At 44.0% G+C, this 25867-nt stretch overlaps 1 protein-coding gene and 1 long non-coding RNA gene across 7 annotated transcripts in view; one reads left to right on the top strand and one right to left on the bottom strand.

Annotated features, from left to right (window-relative positions):
- TTN (titin) overlaps positions 1-25867 on the bottom strand; it is a 274035-nt gene that overhangs the window by 32744 nt on the left and 215424 nt on the right. Inside the window, exons 295-310 of the mRNA XM_072811094.1 lie at positions 25502-25804; positions 25047-25346; positions 23859-24146; positions 23206-23502; positions 22813-23115; positions 22409-22714; positions 21245-21532; positions 20862-21152; positions 20484-20771; positions 19721-20308; positions 19525-19629; positions 18890-19087; positions 18491-18787; positions 17814-18401; positions 17420-17722; positions 201-17306 (exon numbers count right to left, since the gene is read on the bottom strand). Of these exons, the coding sequence (XP_072667195.1) occupies positions 201-17306; positions 17420-17722; positions 17814-18401; positions 18491-18787; positions 18890-19087; positions 19525-19629; positions 19721-20308; positions 20484-20771; positions 20862-21152; positions 21245-21532; positions 22409-22714; positions 22813-23115; positions 23206-23502; positions 23859-24146; positions 25047-25346; positions 25502-25804 (21849 nt within the window). The remainder of the gene's footprint in view (positions 1-200; positions 17307-17419; positions 17723-17813; positions 18402-18490; positions 18788-18889; positions 19088-19524; positions 19630-19720; positions 20309-20483; positions 20772-20861; positions 21153-21244; positions 21533-22408; positions 22715-22812; positions 23116-23205; positions 23503-23858; positions 24147-25046; positions 25347-25501; positions 25805-25867) is intronic.
- LOC140624339 (uncharacterized) overlaps positions 1-25867 on the top strand; it is an 80345-nt gene that overhangs the window by 47103 nt on the left and 7375 nt on the right. For 2 of the 6 annotated variants that reach the window (XR_012023830.1, XR_012023829.1), the window contains exons 2-3: positions 20197-20278; positions 20749-20790. The exons of 2 other annotated variants lie outside the window; for them this stretch is intronic. This is a non-coding gene — a long non-coding RNA (uncharacterized lncRNA). Of the gene's footprint in view, positions 1-20196; positions 20279-20650; positions 20791-25311; positions 25393-25867 lie in introns of those variants that run through there. 2 more of the 6 variants (XR_012023827.1, XR_012023832.1) reach the window with 2 other exon arrangements.

Genomic DNA, 25867 nt, shown 5'->3' with positions numbered 1-25867 from the left:
TGAACCAAAAGCCTTTAAAATTAAGTGAGATTTTTAGGTAATTCACACTCAGACACCATTACCAGATGAGTCTTGTGTAAATAAATAATGACTTCAACTCAAAAAAATAAAATAAAATTAAGTGAGAGTAAATAAAATGATACATACATTCTAGGAAAATTAATATGGGTATATAGATGTTCTTTGTTCTTAGAACATACCTGTTATTTTTACTCCTTCCTTTGTTTCAGCTGGCACACCAACACCAAACTCATTCTCTCCAGAGACCCGGAAGTAGTAGATGGCCCCTTCTTGTAGGTTGGTGACTTTGTAGGAGAGGCGGTTACAGTTGTTGGTCACAGAGACCCATGATTTCTTACTGGCCTCACGTTTTTCTATGTGGTAATTCTTCACTGGAGCTCCACCGTCGTTTTCAGGAACATCCCAGGATAACACAGCAGATTCTTTGGTTATATCATGTACGGTAATATTGGCTGGAGGACCAGGAGAATCTAAAACTTTGACAACTAAGGTCAGTGAAGCAGCATTCAAAATATTCTGAATTGTTAGTGTATATTTTCCAGAATCATTTCGGTTGGCATTTTCAATAGTAAGTGACGTACGAGAGTCTGTGGAATCAATATAAGCTCTGGTGCGGAGGTCAGTGTCTGGCTTACTCCACGAGACACTAGGCACTGGTCTTCCCCGGAAAGGTACGGTCATGGTAAATGAGGAACCGGCCTTGACAATCAAGGTCTTCTTCATTTCACTGTCAAGATCAAATACAGGTTCTTCTTCTCTTTCTTTTGCGATCTGGGGATCCGAGCTATCACTGGGATCACTAGCACCGATCTTATTGACAGATCTTACTCTGAAAACATATTCGGCTCCTGTAGTTAGTCCACCTATAGTATATTCTGTGCCTCTTAAGTTCTGAATTGCAGTTTCCCACTCAGTTTCATCAGATTTTTTGTATTCTACGGTGTATCCAGTTACTGGGGCCCCACCATCAAACAAGGGCTTAACCCAGCTGATAGTTATATTTGTCTTGCCCGAGTCCACAATCTTGGGTTTGGATGGAGGAGATGGCAAGAACACCGGGTCTTCTGCCCGAATCAAGGGAGAGGTTTCACTTGGAAGGCTCAGGCCAGCAGCGTTTTCTGCATAAACCCGGTACTCATATTCACATCCTTCCCGAAGTCCGGTTGATTTCACTCTCAGGTCATAAACTGGTTTTTTGTTTACCCGCACCCATCGTAGGCTGTTTTTCTCTCGCCTCTCAATTATATATCCAGAGATTTCACTGCCTCCATCACTCTCAGGTCTCGACCAGCAAAGGGTCATGAACTCTTTGGTCACAGATGTAATTTCCAAAGATGTGGGTGGACTTGGAACCGTAAATGGATTTAGTGCCTTTACTGCCGTGCTCTCCAGGGACTCACCAACACCATATTTATTAACACCTGTTACTCTAAAGATGTATTCATTGCCTTTGAGTAGCTTGGTTACTTTACAGGATGTTGTCCTTAACTCTCCTTCACATATCGTCCACGCGAGGCGGCTTGTTTCACGTTTTTCTACGATGTAATAGTCGATATCTGCACCACCATTTTCTTGGGGTGGTCCCCAGGAAAGGGAGCATTTCTCAGCCGTGAGGCCACTTATTTCAAGTGGTCCTGCAGGTGGGCCAGGCTTATCAAGTACCTTGCAATTAACTGCCATAGACCGAGTTCCTGCAACATTCTTCAGGGTTAGTATATACTGCCCAGTGTCTCGTCGGACACAGTCCTTCACCGTTAGCACAGTGTTATAGTCTGTTGAGACAATTTCTGTTCTTGCTCTTTCTTCAATTTCGACCCCATCCTTGGCCCAGGAAATTACCGGCAGAGGTCGCCCTGCAATGTCCGCGTTTATCTTCAGGACCTCTCCAGCTTTGACAACAATAACGTCTCGGAACTTGACATCCATCATGATTCTTGGAGCCTCGACATCGTCTTTCACTGTAATCGGCCCCGTGGATTCAGATGGCTCGCTAATGGAGTCAGCCGCATTCTTTGCAAAAACACGGAATTCGTAACGCTGGTCTTCAGTAAGTTCAGTCACTTCAAAGTATGTTTCTTGTACGTTAGTAAAATTGCACTTCAGCCACCGGCCATCTGGTAGCTCTCTACGTTCGATAATGTAGCCTGTGATCTTAGCTCCACCGTCATAATGTGGTTTGGACCACTTAAGCGACACTGATTTTCTTGTGATATTTGTGACTTCAGGTTGTCCGGGAGGATCACAAGGATCCCTTGCAGGGACCGGTTCACAGGATTTACTGCATTTGCCGATTCCAGCGATGTTCTCGGCGTACACACGATACTCATACATCAGTCCTTCGTCGAGGCCGGAGACTTTCATTTGCGTATCGGCGATGAGGATTTTATTTGCTTTGGACCAAAGAATGCTGCTTCTCTCTTTATATTCAAGGTGATAGCCAATTACTTGACTTCCTCCATCATTAACTGGCACTTGCCAGCTTACAATCATGGTCGATTTTGTGGCATGCACGACTTTAGGAGTACCAGGAGGGCCCGGGGGGCTGAATGGATACTCTGCAACAACAGGTGCAGACTCGCTGTAGGAGCTCCTGCCAAAGCGGTTTTCTGCACACACCCGGAACTGGTACTCACTTCCTGTGGTCAGACGAACTATTTTAATGGATGTTCTTGCCACTGCTTGTGAAACCACGTGCCATGTGGTAGAAGTGGTTTCTCTCTTTTCAACGATGTAATTGCTGATTTGGCAGCCGCCATCGTATTCTGGAGGATTCCAAGAAATGGTTACATTGTCACAACTGACCTCATCGATGTGAACAGGTCCTGGAGGCCCTGGTTTGTCAAGGACGATCACAGTAATAGGAACGGTTATGGCCCCGGCACTGTTTGAAACACACAATTCATAAGTTCCGACATCTTCCCTTGAAGCTTCCTTAATGGAGAGTGATGTTACGGTCTTTGAAGAAGAGACGTTGACCCGTGTCGTTTCCTTAAGAATCTGACCGTCCTTTTTCCAGCTTACGGTCGCTTGAGGTCTTCCTTTAAATGGAACATCAATCTTCAGTTGGTCTCTAGCCTTTACATTGAAAGTATTGAAAGGAAGCTCAACTGAGGGCTTTATTTCAATGTCCCGTGCAATTACCGGCACTCCAAGTTGTCTCGGGTCACCTCTTCCTTTTTCATTCACTGCAGCTACCCTGAAGGTGTACTCTTCTCCTGCAGTTAGGCCAGATATAGTCGCCTCCAGAGTCTTAACTTGTGTGCAAGTGCTCCATTTTTCACTCCCTTTAGTCTGCATTTCAACTACATAACCAGTAATTTTGCTGCCACCGTCACTTTCTGGTTTCTCCCACTTAATTGTAGCTGTATTGCGGGTCACGTCGACAAGGGTCACTCTTCCGGGCGGGAGGGGTGGTTCAGAAACTTTAACGGGTTCAGTTGTTTCAGCTGGCAAACCGATCCCGTATTCATTGGAAGCCAAGACTCGGAAGTAGTAAGAACATCCTTCTTGTAGATTTTCAATTTTAAATGTATTCTTGGTGCAGTTGTTTGTAACCGTAGCATATGCTTTTCTTGTAGTTTCTCGTTTTTCGACAATGTAGTTTGTAATCTTCGCTCCACCATCGATAAGTGGTGGCTCCCAAGACAAGATCACCGAGTCTTTCTTTACTTCTCTTACATTCAAATTCACAGGGGCGCTTGGCGAGTCAAGAACTCTGACGTTAACAAAAGCTGTCTTAGAACCGCTGTTATTTTCTAGCGTCAGGTTATACCGACCGCTATCAAATCTGGTGACGTTGTCAATGACTAACATTGTGTATGAGCTGGTCACCTCGATCTGGGCCCTCTCAGTGAGAATGCCTTCGGCCTTCTCCCATTTAACCTCAGGTTCCGGTCGACCTTTGATGGTGACAAATAAGCGTAAAGTAGCACTTGCCCGCAGAACGACTACCTTTCTCAGGTCAGCATCGAGTTCTATTTCTGGTGGCTCCAGCCTCTCTTTCGCCACAACTGAGCCAGGTATAGTTGCAGGTTCACCCACACCTTCAGAATTGATGGCACAGATACGGAAGTTATACTCGGTGTTCTCTTTAAGCTTGGTCACTGTGAATTGCTTTCCTTGTAATCCTGTTGGTGGAGTGCAAGTTGTCCATTCATCCGCAGAAGCTTCTTTGACCTCAACAACATAGCCCTTAACGGGTGCACCGCCATCATAAATCGGCTTACTCCACGCCAGGGAGACAGAAGATCTGGAAGTATCAGTCACTTTTGGATTACTTGGTGGACCTGGTGGATACAGAGCATCACAGGCACGGTAGAAAACAGATGGCTCGCTTGGTTCACCCACGCCAGCTGCGTTTTCGGCAGCAACTCTGAACTCGTAGGAATGACCTTCGGTAAGGCCAGTTACCCTGAACCGGAGATCTGTTAGAGTTTTCTTGTTGCACTTGGTCCATCTAATGCCTTCCTTATCTCGTTTTTCAAGAATGTAGCCCTCAATTTCGGCACCTCCGTCATCCACTGGGCGTGCCCATGTTACCACCATAGAATCTTTGGTGATTGCTGAGGCTTCGGGTGGTGAAGGGGGACCTGGTGGTTTATAAGGATTACGGGCTATCACAGGCTCGGATTCCAAGGGCTCTCCAATTCCGTATTTATTGACAGCCATGACACGGAAAATGTACTCATTACCAGGAAGCAGTTTAGTGACTTTGTAGTTGAGGGCCTGGACCTCAGTGGAAACCTGGGTCCAGGAGAGTCTGCTTGTTTCTCTCTTTTCAATGATGTAATGTGAGATATTAGCACCACCGTCCTGTAAAGGCGGGTTCCACGCCAGGTAACATTTCTCAGCAGTAACTCCAGAAACTTTCAGAGGTCCTTCTGGGGGCCCTGGCCTGTCAAGTACCTTTACAGTGATTGGTATGGACTTTGTACCACCAACGTTGCTGAGTTTCAGAATATACTGTCCTCCATCAGTACGTATACAGTCTTTGACAACAAGAGTGGTTTTCTGAATAGTAGATTTAATTTCCATCCTCGCAGCTGTTTCTTCAAGCTCTTTTCCATCTTTTGACCAAACGATATCGGGTATGGGCTTGCCGCGGATGTCAGCTTCAAGGACAAAAGTCTCTCCTGCGTGAACAACGATTACGTCTTTATATTTGGGATCCAGTGAGGCGTTCGGTGCATCAATTTCATCTCGTGCAGTAATGGCACCAGTGCTTTCAGACGGTTCACTAAAGTTGCCAGCTGCATTTCTTGCAATTACTCTAAATTCATATCGCTGGTCTTCTACAAGTCCACTCACTGTAAATTCAGTCTCTAACACGTTGGTGAAGCTGGCTTTCATCCAGCGGCCATCGGGTAGATCCTTCTTTTCTACGATATAACCTGTTATTTTGCTACCACCATCATAAGCAGGTTTCTTCCATTTCAGTGTGACATTGTTCCTTGTGATAACAATGGCTTCAGGGCGGCCAGGTGGGTCACATGGATCACGAGCGACAAAGCATTCTGACACTTTGCTAGGCTTGCCGATGCCAACGATATTTTCAGCAGAAACTTTGAACTCATACTCAAGTCCTTCATCAAGTCCGGTTGTTTTGAATTTGGTGTCTTGAATGGGAATCTTATTTAATTTGACCCATAAAATGCTGTTCTTTTCTTTCTGTTCAAGATGGTAGCCGATAACTTTGCTCCCACCATCGTTAACTGGCTCATGCCACTGCACAATCATTTGATCTTTTGAAATTGATGTCACAAAAGGAGTTCCAGGCGGTCCAGGTTCTTTAAATGGATATTGTACAACAACTGGTTTAGAATCGAGAGGGGCACTCTTTCCATACCTGTTTTCTGCAAAAATTCTAAACTGGTACTCTGTGCCTGTTTTCAGTTTGGTTACTTTAATCGTTGTTCTCGCAACTGTTGCTGATACCATCTGCCAAGTGGTGGTAGTTGTATCTCGCTTCTCTACAATGTAGTTGCTTATTTGGCAGCCACCAGTATAGGCTGGAGGTTCCCAAGATATGACCACAAAGTCTGCGCTAACTTCATCGAACCGAACTGGTCCAGTTGGAGGTCCGGGCTTTTCCAAAACAATAATGCTGAGATTTTCTGTGGCGGTACCTGCACTATTTGTTGCTGTTATAGTGTATTTTCCAAAGTCATCTTTGTTACTTTCTTTAATGTGCAAAATAGTTGAAGTAGCTGTTTCCTCAACATTTACTCTTGTTGTTTGTTTAAAAGGCTCACCATCTTTGACCCATGAAATTTCAGGTCTTGGTCGGCCGATAACTGGGATTTCGATTTTAAGATCCTCTCCAGCCTGGACGGTATATGTGTTAAATGGCAACTTAAAACTAGGCTGTATGGTCAAGTCCTTGGCTATGACAGGAACACCGAGCACTCTTGGATCGCTTTTCCCTTTCTCGTTATAAGCCTTGACCCGGAACTGATATTCTTGTCCAGAACTCAAACCAGTAATGACTGCACTACAGACTTTGGATTCGGCAACAGTACTCCATTTTTCGGTTCCTTTGGGCTGCATTTCAACAACATAACCCAAGACTCTGCTACCACCATCATGTTCAGGTTTCTCCCACATCAGTGATGCACTGGTCTGGGACACATCCGTGAGTGTCACTTTTCCTGGCGGGGAAGGAGGTTCAGCAGCTTTCACAGCATCAACAGTTTCCACTGGAACACCAACTCCAAATTCATTTTCAGCCATGACTCTAAAGTAATAAATGGCTCCCTCTGTAAGATTCTCAACTTTAAAGCTTGTTTTACCGCATTTACTACTCACATTAGCGTATGCTTTTCTGGTTGACTCACGTTTGTCAATAACATAGTTCTTCACCTTTGCACCCCCATCAATGATGGGTGGTTCCCATACCAGAAGGACAGAATCCTTTTTAACCTCTTTGACTGTCAAATTCTGTGGAGGTCCTGGGGTGTCCAAAACTTTCACAGTCACAAAAGCGGATTTAGATCCACTGCTGTTTTCCAGCTTGAGAATGTATTTTCCGGCATCATTTCTATCACAGTTGTCTATTGATAGTTGGGTATAGTTTACCCCCTTTTCAATTTGGACCTTATCTGTGAATTCACCTTCCTCTCGAGACCAAGTGATCTCTGGTGTTGGGCGACCCTTGAATGGAATGTGAATTCTGGCCGACCCACCAGCTCTGACAACTATTCCTTTCCTTAATTCAGAGTCAAGGTCAAGTTCAGGTGCTTCAAGTTTATCTTCTGGTTTCACAGTACCAGGAACCGACGTAGCCTCACCTAAGCCAACTTTATTGAGGGCAGAGACTCGTATTTTATATTCTTGGTGCTCAATGAGTTTTGAAATTTCAAATCGAGTGGCTCTCAGGCCAGTCTGTGGAGTAACTATTTGCCATTCTTCTTCGTCTGCTTTACAGAGTTCTACTACGTAGCCTATGATCTCACTGCCACCATCATAGATGGGCTTACCCCAAGCGAGTGTAATTGAATTTTTAGTGGTGTCCACAATGTGTGCGTTGGTGGGTGGACCAGGTTTGAATATAGGATCACAAGCCTTATAATAAACCGTAGCTGGACTTGGTTCTCCCACTCCAGCAGCATTTTCTGCAGAGACTCTGAATTCGTATTCATGATCTTCTGTTAATCCTGTTACCCTCAGACGCAAATCTGTAATGCGGCGTTTACTACATTTTATCCACCTGATGCCACTTCTGTCTCTCTTCTCTACAATGTAGCCGATAATCTCACTTCCACCGTCACTATCTGGACGGTTCCAACAGACGGTCATGGAGTCCTTGGCAATGTTGGTGACTTCCAAGCTTTTTGGTGGTCCGGGAGGCACAAATGGATTTTTCATCAGTACTGGTGCAGATTCCAAAGGCTCCCCAACACCGTATTTGTTGACAGCCATTATGCGGAAAATATATTCATTCCCTTCTAAGAGTTTGGTAATTTTCAGAGAATTGGTCACAACTTCTGAAGCAACCACAGTCCAGGCAAGTCGACTTGTTTCTCTCTTTTCAACGACATAGTGAGAAATGTCACTGCCACCATCTTGAAGTGGTGGAGACCATGTCAAAGAGCATTTTTCAGAAGTGACTCCAGTAACCTGGACTGGCCCTTCTGGAGGTCCTGGCCTGTCCAATACTTTTACATTTACTGGGAAAGACTTAGAACCTGCAACATTGGAAGCTCTTAAAATATACTGTCCACCATCAATTCTAATGGCATCCTTCACAATAAGTAAAGCCTTAAAATCTGTGTTCTTTATCTCACATCTGGCAGATTCTTCAATTTCCTTATCTCCTCGTAACCACTCAATGGTAGGAAGGGGCTTTCCGTGGACATCAGCCTCAAGCCTGAATGTTTCACCAGCATTCACCACAATTGTGTCTCTGAATTTTGGATCCATTGAAATTCTTGGAAGTTCAACCTCATCCCTGGCAGTTATTGGTCCAGTACTGTCAGAGGGTTTACTTATTACACCAGCTGCATTCTTCGCAATGACTCTAAACTCATATCTTTGATCTTCAGTAAGGCCTGACACGGTAAATTGAGTCTCGATGACATTTGTGAAGCTGGCTTTCATCCAGCGACCCTCAGGCAAATCACGTTTCTCTATGATGTAACCTGTAATCATACTTCCGCCATCATATTCAGGTTTGGTCCACTGTAAAGTGATTTCATTTCTTTTAACCATTATTGCTTCTGGGGTTCCTGGCGGGTCACAGGGATCTCTGGCTACGTAGCATTCGGAATTCTTGCTTGCTTTACCTACACCAACAATATTTTCAGCATAAACTCTGAACTCATATTCAATGCCCTCTTCAAGATTGAGTGCTTTAAACTGAGTGTCATGAATAATAGTTTTGTTGACTTTTGTCCACAAAATGCTATTTCTTTCCTTCCTCTCAAGGTGGTAACCTATGACGGGGCTTCCGCCGTTATTGATTGGTTCATGCCACTGAACGACCATGGCGTCTTTGGAAATGGCTGTGACAAATGGTGTGCCTGGAGGGCCTGGTTCTTTGTAGGGATATTGAGCTACAATTGGCTCCGACTCCAGGGCAAAGCTTTGTCCGTACCTGTTTTCAGCAAATATTCTGAATTGGTATTCTGTACCAGTTTTCAGTTTGGTCACTTTGAGTGTGGTTCTGGCAACAGTAGCAGAAACCGTGTCCCATACCGTGGTGGTTGTGTCTCTTTTCTGAACAATGTAGTTGGTGATTTGGCAGCCCCCTGTGTATGTTGGGGGGTTCCAAGATAGTGTAATACTTTCAGCACTGACTTCATCAAATTTAACAGGTCCTTTTGGAGGATCAGGTTTATCTAGAGTTATAACTTCAATGGATGCTGTTTTCTGACCCACAACATTAGCAACTGTGATTCCATAGTGTCCACCGTCATCCTTATGCGTTTCTTTAATGCTGAGTACGGTGAGGTCAGGGGAATCAGTAACGTTGACTCTTGTGGTCTGCTTCAGTGGAAGACCATCTTTAGTCCAGGTAATGGTTGGCTTAGGACGTCCAGAAATTGGCACTTCTATTTTCAAATCTTGGCCAACCTGTACACTGTAGTTGCTGAATGCAGGTCTCACATCTGGCTCGATGACCAGATCTTTCGCAACTACTGGAACAGCAAGGGACCTGGGATCACTTCTTCCCTTTTCATTTACGGCCACAACTCTAAAGAGGTATTCTTCTCCCTGAGTCAGGTTAGTAATTACCGCTTCGAGGGACTTGACTCGAGCACACTCTGACCATTTCTCGCTGTGCTTAGCTTGCATTTCCACAATATACTGAATGATTTTACTGCCACCATCATGTTCGGGCTTTGTCCAACTCAAGGAAACACTGTTTCTGGTGACATCATCCACAGTTATCTTTCCTGGAGGTTGTGGGACTTCTGCAACCTTAATAGGATCAGCAGTGTGGGCAGGAAGGCCAATACCGTACTCGTTCTCAGCTGTGACTCTGAAGTAATAACTGCAGCCTTCCTGGAGTTGTTCAATCTTCCAAGAATTCTTATGGCAGTTTGTTACAACTGCAGCATATGATTTTCTTGTGGCCTCACGTTTCTCAACAATGTAATTTTTAATCTTGGATCCCCCATCCAGCAGAGGCGGTTCCCATGTAATTGATACTGAGTCTTTAGTGATTTCTGTGACTTTCAGGTTAACAGGTGGACTTGGTGTGTCCAGGACTCTCACAGTAACAAAGGCAGACTTTGTTCCACTGCTGTTTTCTAATGTGAGAGTGTATTTTCCACTATCGTATCGGTTGACATTGTCAAGAACGAGAGAGGTGAAACTGCTAGTGACATCAATTATAGCTGCATCTCGGATTTCACCATCCATCTTCCCCCATTTAACTTCTGGTGTAGGACGACCTTTGATGGGAACAAATAGCCTTAAGGAGCCACCTGCCCTTATGTTAATAATTTTCCTTAGTTCTAGGTCAAGTTCAATGTCTGGTGCTTCTAATTTTTCTTCAACTATAACAGGTCCTGGGACATCCGCATGTTCTCCAACTCCAGCTTTATTGACAGCACAGATACGGAAATTGTACTCATGCTTCTCCAATAGCTTTTCTACTTCTATATTTGTTTTATTGATTCCAGTTGGTGGAGTGCACATGGTCCATTCGCCAACACTCACATCACATTTTTCGACAATGTAGCCTTGGATTTCACAGCCACCGTCATATATTGGTTTGCTCCAAGAAAGGAAGACAGAAGATCTGGTAATATCTATGACTTTGGGATTGTTTGGAGGTCCTGGTTTATAAATAGGATCACAAGCCTTTTGGTAAGCAGAAGGTAGGCTTGGTTCACTGAGTCCAGCAGCATTCTCGGCTGAGACTCTGAACTCATAATTGTGATTTTCTAGGAGTCCAGTTACTCTCAAGCGCAATTCCCCAATCAGGCGTTTGTGGCATCTTGTCCATCGAATGCCTTCCTTATCCCGTTTTTCAAGAACATATCCAAGAATTTCACTGCCACCATCAGATGCCGGTCTTTCCCATACAACAACCATTGAGTCCTTGGTCACTGTGGTGATTTCTGGAGCCTTTGGTGCATCTGGCACTACAAACGGATTCTTGGCAATTACTGGCTCAGATTCAAGCGGTTCACCAACACCATATTTGTTTACAGCCATTATACGGAAGATATATTCATTGCCTTCGAGAAGCTTAGTAACCTTGTAGCTGAGAGTCTGCACATTGGCATCAACCAGAGTCCAAACTAAGCGGCTGGTTTCTCTCCTTTCCACAATATAATTTATGATGTCACTCCCACCATCCTGTAGTGGGGGTTTCCAAGCTAGTGTGCATTTTTCCGCTGTCACTCCTGATACCACAACAGGTCCTTCAGGGGGCCCTGGTCTATCGAGGACCTTGACATTTACAGTAACTGATCTCTCCCCTGCGACATTTTTGGCCTTCAGTATGTAATTGCCACTGTCAATGCGTACTGCATCCTTTACGCTGAGACTGGTGGCAAAGTCCGTGCTCTTTATTTCTAATCGAGCTGTATTTGAAAGCTCCTGATCACCTTTTACCCACTGAATGGTTGGTATTGGTTTGCCGTGAATATCTGCGTCAATCTTGAATGACTCACCAGCGTGAAGCACAATTGTGTCTTTGTATTTTGGATCCATACTTATTCGTGGTGGATCTACCTCGTCTCTTGCTGTTATTGCTCCCGTGCTTTCTGAAGGCTCACTAAACACTCCTGCAGCATTTCGAGCTATCACCCGGAACTCATACCTCTGATCTTCAACTAGGCCAGTTACTTCAAACTGAGTGTCAATGACGTTCGTAAAACTGGCTTTCATCCAGCGGCCGTCAGGCAATTCTTTCTTCTCTACAATGTAGCCGGTGATCTTGCTTCCACCATCATAAGTGGGTTTCTTCCACTGGAGCGTCACAGAGTTTCGTGTGACAATAATTGCCTCTGGCCGTCCAGGCGGATCGCACGGGTCACGCGCCATGTAGCATTCTGACACCTTACTTGGCTTGCCGATGCCCACGATGTTCTCTGCAGAGACTCTAAATTCATATTCAATGCCTTCATCGAGGCCAGTGGTCTTAAACTTGGTTTGAGGAATGGGCGTTTTATTCAACTTCACCCAGAGGATACTATTTCTTTCCTTGCGCTCTAGATGATAGCCGATGACTCTGCTACCTCCGTCACTCACTGGCTCATTCCACTGTACTTCCATGCTGTCCTTGGAGAAGAGCGTTACAAATGGCGTGCCAGGAGGGCCGGGGACTTTGAATGGATACTGGGCTATGACAGGCTCTGAATTCAGGTATGTGCTCTTGCCGTATCTGTTTTCAGCTGCGATCCTAAACTGGTATTCACATCCGGTCTTTAATCTACAGGCCTTGATTGTTGTCCTTGCAACAGTAGCTGATACAATTTGCCAGGTGGTTGTGGAAGTGTCCCGTTTTTCTACGATGTAATTATTGATAGAACTCCCACCGTCGTACTTAGGGGGGCCCCAGGAAAGAGTAATACTGTCAGCTGTCACTTCATCCATTTTAACGGGTCCGGTTGGAGGCCCTGGTTTGTCAAGAACAATAACATTAAGGGTTTCGGTAGCTTCGCCAGCCGAGTTAGTCAGTTTAACTGTGTAATGTCCAACATCTTCTCGGCAGGCTTCCTTTATTGTCAGTAGTGAATTATTTTCTGTGCTCTCCGCATTTACTCTAGTGGTCTGCTTCAGTGGCACGTCGTCTTTATGCCAGGTTACAGCAGGCGTAGGGCGTCCAATGAATGGAACGTCAACTTTTAGGTCTTCACCGGCCAGTACAGTGAAAGTGGTGAACAGGAGTTTGAAGGCTGGTGGGATGACAAGGTCTTTGGCAATTACTGGCACGCTCAGTTGCCTGGGATCGCTGATGCCCTTTTCGTTCTGAGCGGACACACGGAAAGAGTATTCTTCACCCTGAATTAATCCGGTTATGGTGGCTTCGGTGACTTTGACTGTGGCACATGTGGCCCACTTGTCGCTACCTTTGCTCTGCATCTCCACAATGTAGCCTAGAATTCGACTGCCTCCGTCGTGCTCTGGTTTTTCCCAAGAGAGTGACACGCTGTTTCTGGTGACATCCACCAAAGTTATTTTTCCTGGTGGAAGGGGTCGTTCTGAGGCTTTCACAGATTCCGCAGTTTCGGCAGGCAGCCCGATGCCATATTCGTTCTCAGCAAGAACCCTGAAATAGTAACTACACCCTTCCTGAAGCTGGTCTACCTTCCAGGACGTCTTGTGGCAATTTGTTGCAACAGTTGAATATGCTTTTCTGGTTGATTCCCTCTTTTCAACAATATAGTTCTTTATTTTCGAACCGCCATCAAGGAGAGGAGGCTCCCACGTCAACGTGACAGATGTCTTAGTGACCTCCTTCACCTTGAGGTCCTGCGGGGGGCCTGGGGTGTCTAGGACTCTAACATTGACAAACGCAGACTTGCTGCCCGAGCTGTTTTCTACCGTGAGTATGTATTTGCCGCTGTCGAATCTGTTTACGTTTCCGACGATGAGCAGGGTGTAAGAGCTCGTGGATTCGATGCTGGCTTTATCTAAGGACTCTCCGTGTTCCCGGGTCCACTTCACCTCAGGGGCTGGCCTGCCTTTGATGGGGACAAACAGTCTCAGGGTGCAACAAGCTCTTATGGTGACAACTTTGCGCAGGTCAGCGTCCAGCTCAATCTCTGGAGGCAGCATCCTCTCTTCAGCCTTCGGGGTCCCAGGAACCAGCGCAGGCTCTCCCATCCCTTCGGAGTTCATGGCATAGATGCGGATTTTATATTCCTGATTCTCTACGAGGTTGGTGATGGTGTAAGAAGTTGCCTTGAGCCCAGCTGGTGGAGTGACAATCTGCCACTCATCTTCCTCGGGCCGGGCAATCTCGACAATGTACCCAGTGATTTCTGAGCCACCATCGTAGATCGGTTTATTCCAAGCAATTGAAATGGATGATCTGCTTGTATCTAGAACGCGTGGGTTCCCTGGTGGGCCGGGTTTAAACACAGCGTCACAAGCTTTATAAAACGGACTCGTGGAACTCGGTGCGCTAATTCCAGCGGCGTTTTCAGCCATGATCCTGAACTCATACTCATGCCCTTCTGTTAGTCCAGACACCTTGTATCTCAAATCAGTAAGAGTCTTTTTGTTGCATTTCACCCAGCGTTGCCCAGCTTTATCACGCCGTTCTACGATATAATTGATGATTTCACTTCCACCGTCGGAGTCAGGATGTCCCCAGCAGACAACCATCGAGTCTTTAGTGATGGCTGTAACTTCGGGGTTTTTGGGTGGATCAGGGGGTCTGAACGGATTTACGGCAAGCACAGGCTCTGATTCCAGTGGCTCTCCAACTCCGTATTTATTTACAGCCATGACACGGAATATGTATTCATTGCCTTTCAAAAGCTTAGTGACCTTCAGCTTTGTCACTTGGACTTCTGAGGCGACATTTGTCCATGCCAATCTGCTGGTCTCACGTTTCTGAACTATGTAATGTTCAATCTTGGCACCTCCGTCGTCCAGTGGAGGCAACCACGACAGTACACATTTTTCTGCTGTCACTTCAGATACAGCTAAAGGTCCTTCAGGTGGGCCTGGTCTATCGAGGACTCTGACGTTGAAAATGTGTTTAGCAAACCCACCAGGATTAGTTGCTGTGAGGATATACGCACCGCTGTCCCTTCTTGTTGAATCTTTGTTTATCAGATAAGTAGAGAAATCTGCAATTCTTATTTCTAGCTTTGCTGTGCCTTCAAGCTCCTTTCCATCTTTGGTCCATTCCATCGTTGGAAGTGGGCGACCTGAAACGTCAGCTTCTAGCTTGAATGCTTCTCCTGCTTTTAATATTATTGTGTCTTTAAACTTAACGTCCACCATTATCTTTGGTGCTTCAATGTCATCCCTGCACGTGATAGCATCTGATGGCTCAGACGGTGGACTAACAGCACCAGCGGCGTTTTTGGCAATCACTCGGAATTCGTAGGCAGCATCTTCTGTTAGGCCGCTGACTGTAAATTCATTCTCCAGAATATTGCTGAAGTTGGCCTTTAGCCACCGTCCATTGGGAAGGTCTCTCTTTTCAACTATATAACTGGTAATTTTAAAGCCTCCAGTGTATTCAGGCTTAGCCCATTTAAGTGTCACTGTGTGTCTAGTAATATTCAGAGGAACCGGTTTCCCAGGTGGGTCAATGGGATCTAAAGCAAGCATAGGTTCAGATGGCTTGCTTGGCTTGCTTTTGCCTGCCAGGTTTTCTGCAATCACTCGGAATTCATAAGCAATACCATCTGTAAGTCCACTAGATTTGAAAATGTTGCCTGGCACCAATGCTTTGCTCACGGTCTGCCAGAGAATACCATTTCGTTCTTTTCTTTCAATGTGATATCCTAAAATGGGGCTTCCACCATCAGAAAGAGGCTCATGCCAGCTAATTGTCATAGAATCTTTGGTAACTGCAGTCACCTGAGGGGTTCCAGGAGGCCCAGGAACCTTAAATGGATAGTTGGCAACTATAGGTGTTGATGTGATGCCTGGTCCAACTCCATATCTATTTTGTGCTTTTACCCGGAATTGATACTCCACTCCAGTTGTGAGGCGAGTGGCTTTATAGGTAGTGCGTATGACGGTGGTTGCTAGTTCAACCCATGTAGTGCTGTCGGTCTGCCGCATTTCTACTATGTAGTTGCTTATTGGTACACCTCCGTCGTTCTCGGGCGGGTCCCAAGAGAAGGTTACAAAATCAGATGAGACTTCATCAAATCGGATTGGTCCAGTGGGTGGCCCTGGGATATCGTGGACTTGAATGGTGATGACATCACCAACCTCTCCTACAATGTTCCTTGCTGTCAATGGATAGGGCCCGCTATCACTTCTTACACACTCGTTGATATTTAAGATGGTTGAAGTTGCTGTATTTTCAAAATTAACTCTCTGTGTCTGTTTAAGAATCTGGTCTCCTTTTTTCCACGTGACTGTGGGCTTTGGCCGACCAAGCACTGGAATTTCAACTTTGATGTTGTCACCAGCTTTGGCAATGACCAATTTCTGATAAATGCCACGCAGATCCAATTCTGGAAGCATTGTCTGCTCCTTGACAATGACAGGTCTGCTTTCTCTAGGGGCACTTCTTCCTGCACTGTTCACAGCCATCACTTGGAAGGTATATTCCTCTCCTTCTGTTAGATTCTTCACCACACATTCTAGCCCTTTCACGGTTGTGATGTGAGTCCACTGGTCAGAGCCCTTTCTCTGGGCTTCAATTACATAGCCAGTGATCTTACTGCCACCATCGTGCTTTGGTTTAGGCCACGCCAGGCTGACTGTGCTCTTAGTTATGTCCATAATGTTCAGACTATCTGGTGGTGATGGTGCCTCAGAGGCTTTCACGGGTTCTGTTGTTTCTGCTGGCTCACCAATTCCATATTCGTTTTCTGCCATCACTCTGAAGAAGTATTCACAACCTTCCGACAAGCCAGTAACTTTATATGTGCATTTGTGGCACTTCGTGCTGACTGTGGAGTAAGATTTCCGTGTTGCTTCTCGTTTCTCCACGATGTAGTTTGTTATACGTGAGCCCCCATCTATCAGAGGAAGGTCCCAGTGCAGGGTGACACTGTCCTTTGTGATGTCAGTAGGCCTCAGGTTAAGGACAGGTCCTGGGGTATCCAAGACTCTGACATTAACAAAGCCACTTTTCTTCCCAGCAGCGTTTTCGATGGTCATGACAAATTTACCAGTGTCATATCTGTTACATTCTGGTATAATGAGAAGAGTAAATGATTCCGTATTCTCAATGTTAGCTCGGTTTTTCAGGTTGATGTCGTCTTTGGTCCACGTCACTTCAGGAGCAGGACGACCTTTAATTGGCACGAATATTCTAATACTGAGTCCTGCTCTAACAACCAGTGTTCTTCGAAGCTCAGCATCTAGTTCAAAATCAGGAGCCATTTCCCGTTCCACAATTTCAACGTCTGGAATCACTGCTGGCTCCCCGATACCTGCATCATTGATGGCTCTGATTCTAAAATTATATTTTTCTTTGGTCTGCAGATCAGGGACAACAAATTGAGTGATTCGGAGAGCAGTTCCTGTTGTATCTTTTATCCAGGCCTCATCTCCTACTTTTTGATGCTCTACAATATAGCCAGTGATTTCAAGTCCTCCGTCATAATGAGGCTTGCCCCATGCTAAAGAAGCAGATTTTTTGGTAGTGTCGGTGACACGTGCATTTGAAGGTGGGCCTGGGGGATCTGAAACAGAAGCAAAGACACCAAAGTGTATATTAGGAGTTTGGCTTTTGGATAACTTGGCTGAGATATTGGCACTTCCAAATGAGTGGTGTGGAAAAAAAAAAAATACTAACATGCTACGTCTTTCATCAGGACAGGATTTGAGGCTTCGCTAGGTGGACCAATTCCGGCTTTGTTTTCCGCACTGACCCGGAATTCGTAGGTGTTTCCTTCTTGCAGTCCTGTTACTTTGCATCTGAGATCCGAAACTGGCATCTTTGTTGCTCTCACCCACCGTAAGCTTTTCTTTTCTCTCCTTTCGATGTGATATCCTGTGATTTCACTACCACCGTCATCCACTGGTCTTTTCCAACTGACAGTGGCAGTGTTTTTAGTGACATTTGATACCTCTGGTTTTCCAGGAGGGCCAGGGGGACCTGAAAAGGAAGCATATTTATGAGAAATCCATGCTTTCATAAACGGTGCTGCAAATGTTAACGTGTCCGCTCCCTCATGTGCTCTACATACCGAATCTGTCCACCATTTTGACAGGTTCCGACTGTACAGGTTCTCCTTTCCCATACTGGTTGACAGCTGAGACCCGGAAGACGTACTCATTCCCTTGGATAAGTTTGGTTGCCACATGCCTGCAAGACTGAATGTCTTCAGCAACCACTGTCCACAAAAGTCGACTGGTTTCTCTCTTTTCAAGGACATAGGACTTAATTGGTGAGCCGCCATCCTCCAATGGCGGTGTCCACGTAAGCGTTGCTTTTTCAGCAGAAACGTTACTGATTTCAATGGGACCGGGCGGACCAGGTACATCGAGGACTGTTACCTTCACGTGTTCCTCCTTTGTGCCAAAAGGATTGGTAGCAGTAATGGTATATTCACCTGCATCTTTTCTAGTGGCATACTTGACAGTAAGCATGGAAGATGTTGGGGTCGAAGATATCTGAACGATATCTGATGGTCTAATGTCTTTTCCTGCCCTAGACCAACTCGACTTTGGAAGGGGCTTGCCATGAATGCTAATGGCACTCAAAACAATGGTATCTCCTGCTTTAATTGTCAGCCCATCTTTTATTGTGGGATCAAGGACAATGGTCGGTGCCTCTGCAAAGAAAAAAATACATTTTAATCAGAAAAGGAAGGAGGCTTAATTTTCTATTTTTTTACGTACATGAAAAGTAAAGTAGACTCACCGTATTCATCCTTGCAAATAACGGTTCCTGTACTTTCTGAGGGAGCACTGATAGCACCTGCTGTATTCTTTGCTCTAATTCTGAATTCATATTTTCCACCTTCAACAAGGTCAGTGACGGTAAAGGCACAATCTGGGACATTAACATGGTTGGCTTTCGTCCAAGATTTAGAGGGTAGATCCCGCTTCTCCACTATATATCCAGTCAGCTTATGACCACCGTCATATTTGGGTTCAGTCCAAATGAGGGTCACTGAATTCCTTGTTACATTAATAACCTCAGGTTTGCCAGGAGGATCTAAAATGAAGCAAAAAGCCAGTCAAATACCAGCGTTTTTTTTTTTTTTTTTTTTTTTTATGCAGAACACACACATGGGCCTTTCTTTGTGTAATGACTTACCAATCGGATCAAGTGCCACAACTGGCTCTGACGGCAGGCTTGGCTTGCCTACTCCTGCTAAATTGATTGCCATAACTCGAAATTCGTATTCAAGACCTTCAGTTAATCCTGTCACTTTGAAGTCTTTCATCCTGATAGGAGTCTTGTTAGCTCTCTTCCACATTAGGCTGTTTCTTTCCTTGAATTCAATATGATACCCTACAAAATAGAGCCGGTGAATTTGTCAATTCAGGTAGGAAACACAAATGCCAACCTGATTCTTGAATACATGTTTTTGCCCAGATAGTTCCACATAATATGGAAGAAATAGTCATTCTTGATAGCATCTACACTTTTTTAGCTAAGGACTATTTTCTTTTCTCTTGGAATCTATGCATTTATTCCACCTTCTGTTGAAAAATTCTAACTTACAAAAATAGATGTCACTCAGAAAGACTTTTCTTATTAACTATTAGGAGATTTTCATTGAAATCAAGTATGAGCTTAATTCATGCTTGATGTACTGAAAGGCAAAAACGTTACCATCTGTGTGGGTAGTGCTATAAATTAAGAGCATACATTCAGCGTCTTTTCAGGGAGGAAGATTTAGAAGAAACACTAATGTAGAAGCTATAGGATTAGAGCAAATTAAATACCTGTAATTGGGGAGCCACCGGTTTTCCTGGGGTCAGTCCAAGTTAGAGATACCGAATCATGTCTGACTTCCACGATATTAGGAGGTGGGGGAGCATCAGGCACATCTGGGAAAGAGTAAATGATGCAAGATTTAGGAGTAGGGCACTTCCTCAAAAACATATTTCGCTTTGTGTTTTCTGACTCTGGGATACTTACCAAATGGATGTTTAGCAACAACTGGGTCTGATTTCAGGCCTTCTCCTACACCATATTTATTTTCGGCACTGACCCTGAAGGTATATTCCATGCCCTCGTGAAGTCTGGTTACTCTGAAGGTGGTTTTCTGGACAGCTGAGGCACACGTCACCCACTTGTTGTTTACAGAATCTCTCTTCTCTAGGATATAGTTGGTGATCTCAGAACCTCCATCATCCTTTGGAGGACCCCACTTTAAGGTTATGGCTTCTGCTGTGACTTCTTCAAATTTGATCGGTCCTGTGGGGATGCCAGGCTTGCCAACAACTTTTATAGAGAGAGTTCCTTCCTTGGTGCCGGCAACATTCTTCAGCGTGATTGTGTATTTCCCAGCATCAGATTTTTGGCAGTCGTGTACCACAAGAGTTGTGTTAACGGCAGTGGACTCGACACTGACTCTTGTGTCAGTTGCTAGAGGATCTTCCCCTTTCTTCCAGGATACTGATGGAGCTGGCTTGCCCTTTATGGGGATCTTAAGACGGAAGTTGCTGTTTTCTTTAGCCAAGTAGCACAAATCAGGTATGTCCTTTAAGTCAAGGTCAGGAGCCACTGTTAAATAGCACAGATGAATTATTCTCATTTTTCAGACCAGATAATCAATTTCTTTAGATCATTAAAATTTTTAAAAGGATTTCTTTAAAATAGAAGCCAGTGAGTGGGCTCAAGAGTGCATTTTTGATGACAATAAAAGGAAATTTATAAAGATGCGTGGCTAACGACTTACCAATATCATCCTTTGCCACAGCAGTGATTTCACTTGGGGTTCCTTCTCCATTTTCATTCTCAGCACTCACTCTGAAGGTATATTCCTTGCCTTCAGTCAAATCTTTTGCGGAGTACTGTAAGCTTAATGATTTCATAACACGTTGCCACTTATTATCCTCAGTCAGGAAATCCACTACATATCCAATAATTCGACTTCCACCATCACTGCGAGGCTTTTTCCAGCCAATGTTACAGGACGACTTAGTTACGGATATCACTTTCAGGTCCACAACTGGTCCAGGAGTTTCTAAAGCAAAGGAGAAATGGTAAGTGTAAGCCTCAGAAAACCAAGGTAAGAGGTCACTCAAAATGATGGGGTAGTAGCTCATTTGCTTACCGGAAGCTTTGACGGCATCACGTGTTTCACCAGGATCACCAATGCCATACTCATTTTCAGCAAACACCCTGAAGAAGTAGGATTTTCCCTCCTCCAAGTTGGACACTCTGAAGCTTGTTTTTGAGCACTCAGTTGTCACCGTAGACCAGGACTTCCTCTCTGCATCACGTTTTTCTACCACATAGTTTATGATGGGACTTCCGCCATCAATAATGGGAGGATCCCAGGTAACATAAGCAGAGTCTTTGGATATTTCCTTAACAGTGACATTGACAGGTGGCCCAGGAGTATCTGGACAAATCGTGGGTAAATGAGAAATGAATATATAAAAAATACACAGACCACATTTTTAACATACGATTGTTTTCTTCAAATAGACTTACCAAGCACTTTCACTACGATGGTGTATTCCTTTTTACCACAGCTGTTCTCCAGAGTCAAGATATATTTTCCTGCATCATATTTGTTCACATTTTCACAGCGCAAGAAAGTGTCAAAGTCTGTTGATTTTATGTCAAGTCCAATCCTTTCTCTTAGATTGACATTTGGCTTAGACCAAGTTATCTTTGGAGGTGGACGTCCTTTTACTGGTACATACAGTCTCATTGTAACTCCGGCACGTAGTATGAGTGTTTTCCTCAAATCAGCATCGAGTTCTCCCTCAGGTGGAACTGTTCAAAGTTAATAATTTAATGGTCAGGTGTATTTCCAAGGACTAGCCTCATCACTCCTGAAGTAAGGTTCTTTTCCAGAACTGATTTCTTGGTCTTTAAAAAATTCTTAGTATGATCCTCAAAACTTTTGTCAACTATTTCAGTACTCTATCCATCTTCCAACATTCTACTTCTCCTACAGGCTAGAACAACTTTTCCCTGAAGGATCTGTACCTCCTCTCTTCCTCTTCTCACGAACCTTCCACACTCTCAAACTCTGTATGTTAAATGTAGATAATTGATTCTTGGCTCTCTTTCATTCTTGTTTTTCTTTTCTAGATCCAGTAAAGACTCTCTGCTCTATATTCTCTCTTTCTTTATTTCATCATGGGAAGAATAATACATAGGGGGTGAAGTATAATACCAAATAATTCAAAATAAAAGAAGAAATGGTTATGGGAAATAAGCAAATAGAAGAAATGATGAGAAGGGAAATTAGGATGGAGAGCCTACAATTACATACTTATGAAGAGAGGGGTGGATTAGAAGAGGAAAAAAAAAACCCATTAGAATGCCAAGTAGCTCACTACGTTAGTTTAAAAAAAAAACAAAACCTCTTTATTTTCAGACTTAAATTCCTATATTCCATATTCTTTTGAAGACACGAGTTCTCATGCAAGCATGAAAGGCTTTTCAGAGCCGCAGATAAGCCTGCATTCCATTTGGTCCGTATACAATACCTTAAAGTACCAACCCAGCTCTCCTTCAATGTACTCTGAGAGCTGCCAACTCTAATGCTCATAAATAAACAAATCTACATAAGGGACTTCTGTCCTGCCTTTTATTATATGACCAATGAGAAAAACTCTATTTCTCGTGGTCATAGACACTTACTTAAGATGTCCTTGGGACAGTGTTTGTCTGGCACATCACTGGGGTCGCTGTATCCAATCTTATTAACAGCATACACACGGAACTGATATTCTGTGTTTTCCATTAGGCCAGTAACCTCGAAGCGGGTTTTCTGTAGCTTCTGTGGTAAATTGCACCTCACCCAGTTATCAGAGTCAGCTCGTTTTACTTCGACAAGGTAACCAATGATAGGGCTACCACCGTCATAGGCTGGCTTGCCCCACGATAGACTCACGGAGCTGCGGGTGGTATCGTATACTTTGGGAAAAGCTGGTGGGCCAGGAGGATCTGAGGAGAAGTAACCGAAAAATGTCATTAAAATCTCATTGGTGGTTGTTCAGGGTTGATTATTACATAAGAAATGGGACTCTTTCACGAAAACTTACACAGAGGGTCCTGGGCATAAGCAGCTTTGGATGCATCACTGGGTTTCCCTGGTCCAGCCTTATTTATAGCTGTAACTCGGAACTCGTATTCAGTGCCTTCTTGGAGACCTGTTGCTTTTATTGTTCTTTCTATAACAGGTTTCCTGTTGACTTTAGTCCAGTTAACTGCATGGGTTTCTCTCTTTTCTACCAAGTAGCCAGTGATAGGTGAGCCGCCATCATCTGCTGGTGGTTTCCAGCTGACTGTCATGTGATCTTTGGTTATGTTGCTAATAACAGGAGGATCGCAGCGCCCAGGTGGGTCTGCAGAGATTGATCGAAAAGTTAATATGCCCTTCTAACAGGTAACCTTTAAAAAAAATAAAATGAAAAACTAGAGGAAAACATTCCTACCATATGGGTTCTTAGCAACTGCTGGTTCCGTGAAGATTGGATCCCCCACTCCATATTTATTCTCAGCACAAATTCGGAACTGATACTCATGGCCCTCTATAAGTTTCTCCACGCTGCAGCTGGTGATGGGCACAGTCGCCGAGACCTGTGCCCAGTTGGGTCTGCTTGTTTCACGTTTGTCAATAATATAGTTGGTGATTTCTGAGCCTCCGTCTTCAAGAGGAGGTTCCCAAGAAAGCATTGCACGATCTGCATACATTTTGTTGATTTTAACAGATGCTGGAGGACCTGGTTTATCTGAGAGAGAATAAGAAAGGCAAGTGAAGTCTTTCACTAACACATGTGAAATGGGGAATGAGTAGATTGGAGGTCTGGAGACCTGGCTGCAGTCTTTCTATTATCATTAAGTTCCTATATGACCTTCAAAGGTACATAGTTTTTCAGAGTCTTAATTTCCTTATATGTAAGCTTTGTAACTGGACTTCTAATGCTCTTTTCAGCTCTAAAATGCCATTGCCCTGTGATGAGAATAAGTCTCTCATTACAAAAGATACATCAGGGTATGTATCTTTTCTCACATAGGATTTTGTAAATTCTATTACATCACATTAACCAAAGTAGAACATCAAATTCTAAATAAGCACTTTAGTTACCTAACACTTTAAGCTTAATTGTGGCTGATTTGGAGCCGCTTGAATTTTCGGCAGTAATGGTATAGTCGCCTGAGTCCTTTCTGTTCACGCTGAACAGCTCCAGGGTGCACAGGTTCCGCTGCATGGCCATCTTTATGCCTTCTGATGGTTTCAGGAGTGTGCCCTCCTTCTTCCAAGAGACTGTTGGCATTGGTTTACCAAAAACAGTAGCATCCAGGCAAACATTAGTCCCAGCTTTCACGGTAAGCAAAGATTTCATAGCCACACTCAGGTCTATCCTGGGAGGAACTGGAAAGAGAGAAGATAAGGATTTTAATTTAAGCAAAGCGACATTGTATCATTCTTATTAATAAAAGTAGGAAATTCATAATGCTCAGTCTCTTTCAAGATGAGATTTTTACAAATAACATTTATTATAAAATAATATATTTAGGGGTGCCTGGGTGATTTTAGTCAGTTAAGCAGCTGACTCTTGATTTCAGCTCAGGTTGTGATCTTGGGGTCATGACATCAAGCACAGCATCAGGCTCCATGCTCAGGGAGGAGCCTGCTTGAGATTCTCTCTCTCTCTCCCCTTCCCCCACTTGTGCTCTTCCTCTCTCTCTTTCTCAATAAATAAAATCTTAAAATAATATAGGTTTAATGTAGAAGTTTGATAATGCTAAAAATATAAAGAAAAAATAAATATCTTCTGTAATTCCAACATCCTTAAATTTTCACTATTATCATTTGCTACATTTCCTTGTCACCTCTCTGTGCCCATGTATAGTTGAAATTATATAGTCCTCTTAGTTTTTGTGCCTATTTTTTTAGTTTAACATGTCAGTAAGATTCTCCATAATCATAATCTTTAGTTGTCTGTATACAAAGTACCTATCGTTTGACTTGGTTACCACTCCCCCCACCCCCGTGATGTATATTTAAATTAGGAAGAAGGGATCCCTGGGTGGCGCAGCGGTTTAGCGCCTGTCTTTGGCCCAGGGCGCGATCCTGGAGACCCGGGATCGAATCCCACATCAGGCTCCCGGTGCATGGAGCCTGCTTCTCCCTCTGCCTGTGTCTCTGCCTCTCTCTCTCTCTCTCTGTGACTATCATAAATAAATAAAAATTAAAAAAAAAATTAAATTAGGAAGAATATACATTATAAGTACTTTCCACCTTTGCTTATAAGACTCAACAGAATCTTACCATTTTCTGCCTGGATGGTCACTGGATCAGAAGGTTCAGAGGGCTGGCTAATGTTTACTGCGGTCTTGGCAATTGCTCTAAACTGATACTGAGCATTTTCCTCTAAGCCAGTGACTGTGTACTCCTCCTGGGGAATCTGGTGAGGTGAGGTGTTGCACCGTACCCACTTATCACCAGGAAGTTTGCAAGCTTCTACAAAATAGCCAATAATTTTGCTGCCTCCATCGTGTTTTGGACGAGCCCAGATGAGGGACACAGTATTCTTGGAAATATCGATAACTTCAGGCTTTCCAGGAGGATCTAAAACCAGAAGAGGTATTTTCAGCATTTATCTTAACAGCAGAAGGTACGAACTTCCATATTTCACATTATAACCCAGAAATATTTAGAATAATCTTCAAAGACTCTAAGATTTAAATATGCTCCCATAACAAGCGCTAACACAAATTACTTACCAACTGGCATTCTTGCGGTTACGTATTCTGTTGGCTTGCTGGGTGGGCTGGATCCAGCTTTGTTTAGTGCATAGATTCTGAATGAATACTCAAGACCTTCTACAAGGCCGGCACAAGGATATTCCAGTGACCGGACAGGAGTATCATTAGCTTTCACCCAGAGCAAACTGTTTCTTTCTTTGCGTTCAATCAGATAACCGGTAATGGGACTCCCTCCATCGCTGTCTGGTCTGTCCCATGCCACAAATATGCAGTCTTTGTTGACTTTAGTGACTCGTGCATTCTTTGGTTCACTAGGAACACCTGGGGAGGAAGTCAAAGGAAATGTCAGGTGTTTTTCGTAAGTAACAGACTGGAAAGAAAACA

The sequence above is a fragment of the Canis lupus genome, chromosome 34 (genome assembly GCF_048164855.1).
Source record: "Canis lupus baileyi chromosome 34, mCanLup2.hap1, whole genome shotgun sequence".
In the NCBI taxonomy this organism is placed as follows: domain Eukaryota; kingdom Metazoa; phylum Chordata; class Mammalia; order Carnivora; family Canidae; genus Canis; species Canis lupus.
The sequence above is the reverse complement of the archived record's forward strand: the minus strand, read 5'-3'. Positions and strand labels throughout refer to the sequence as shown.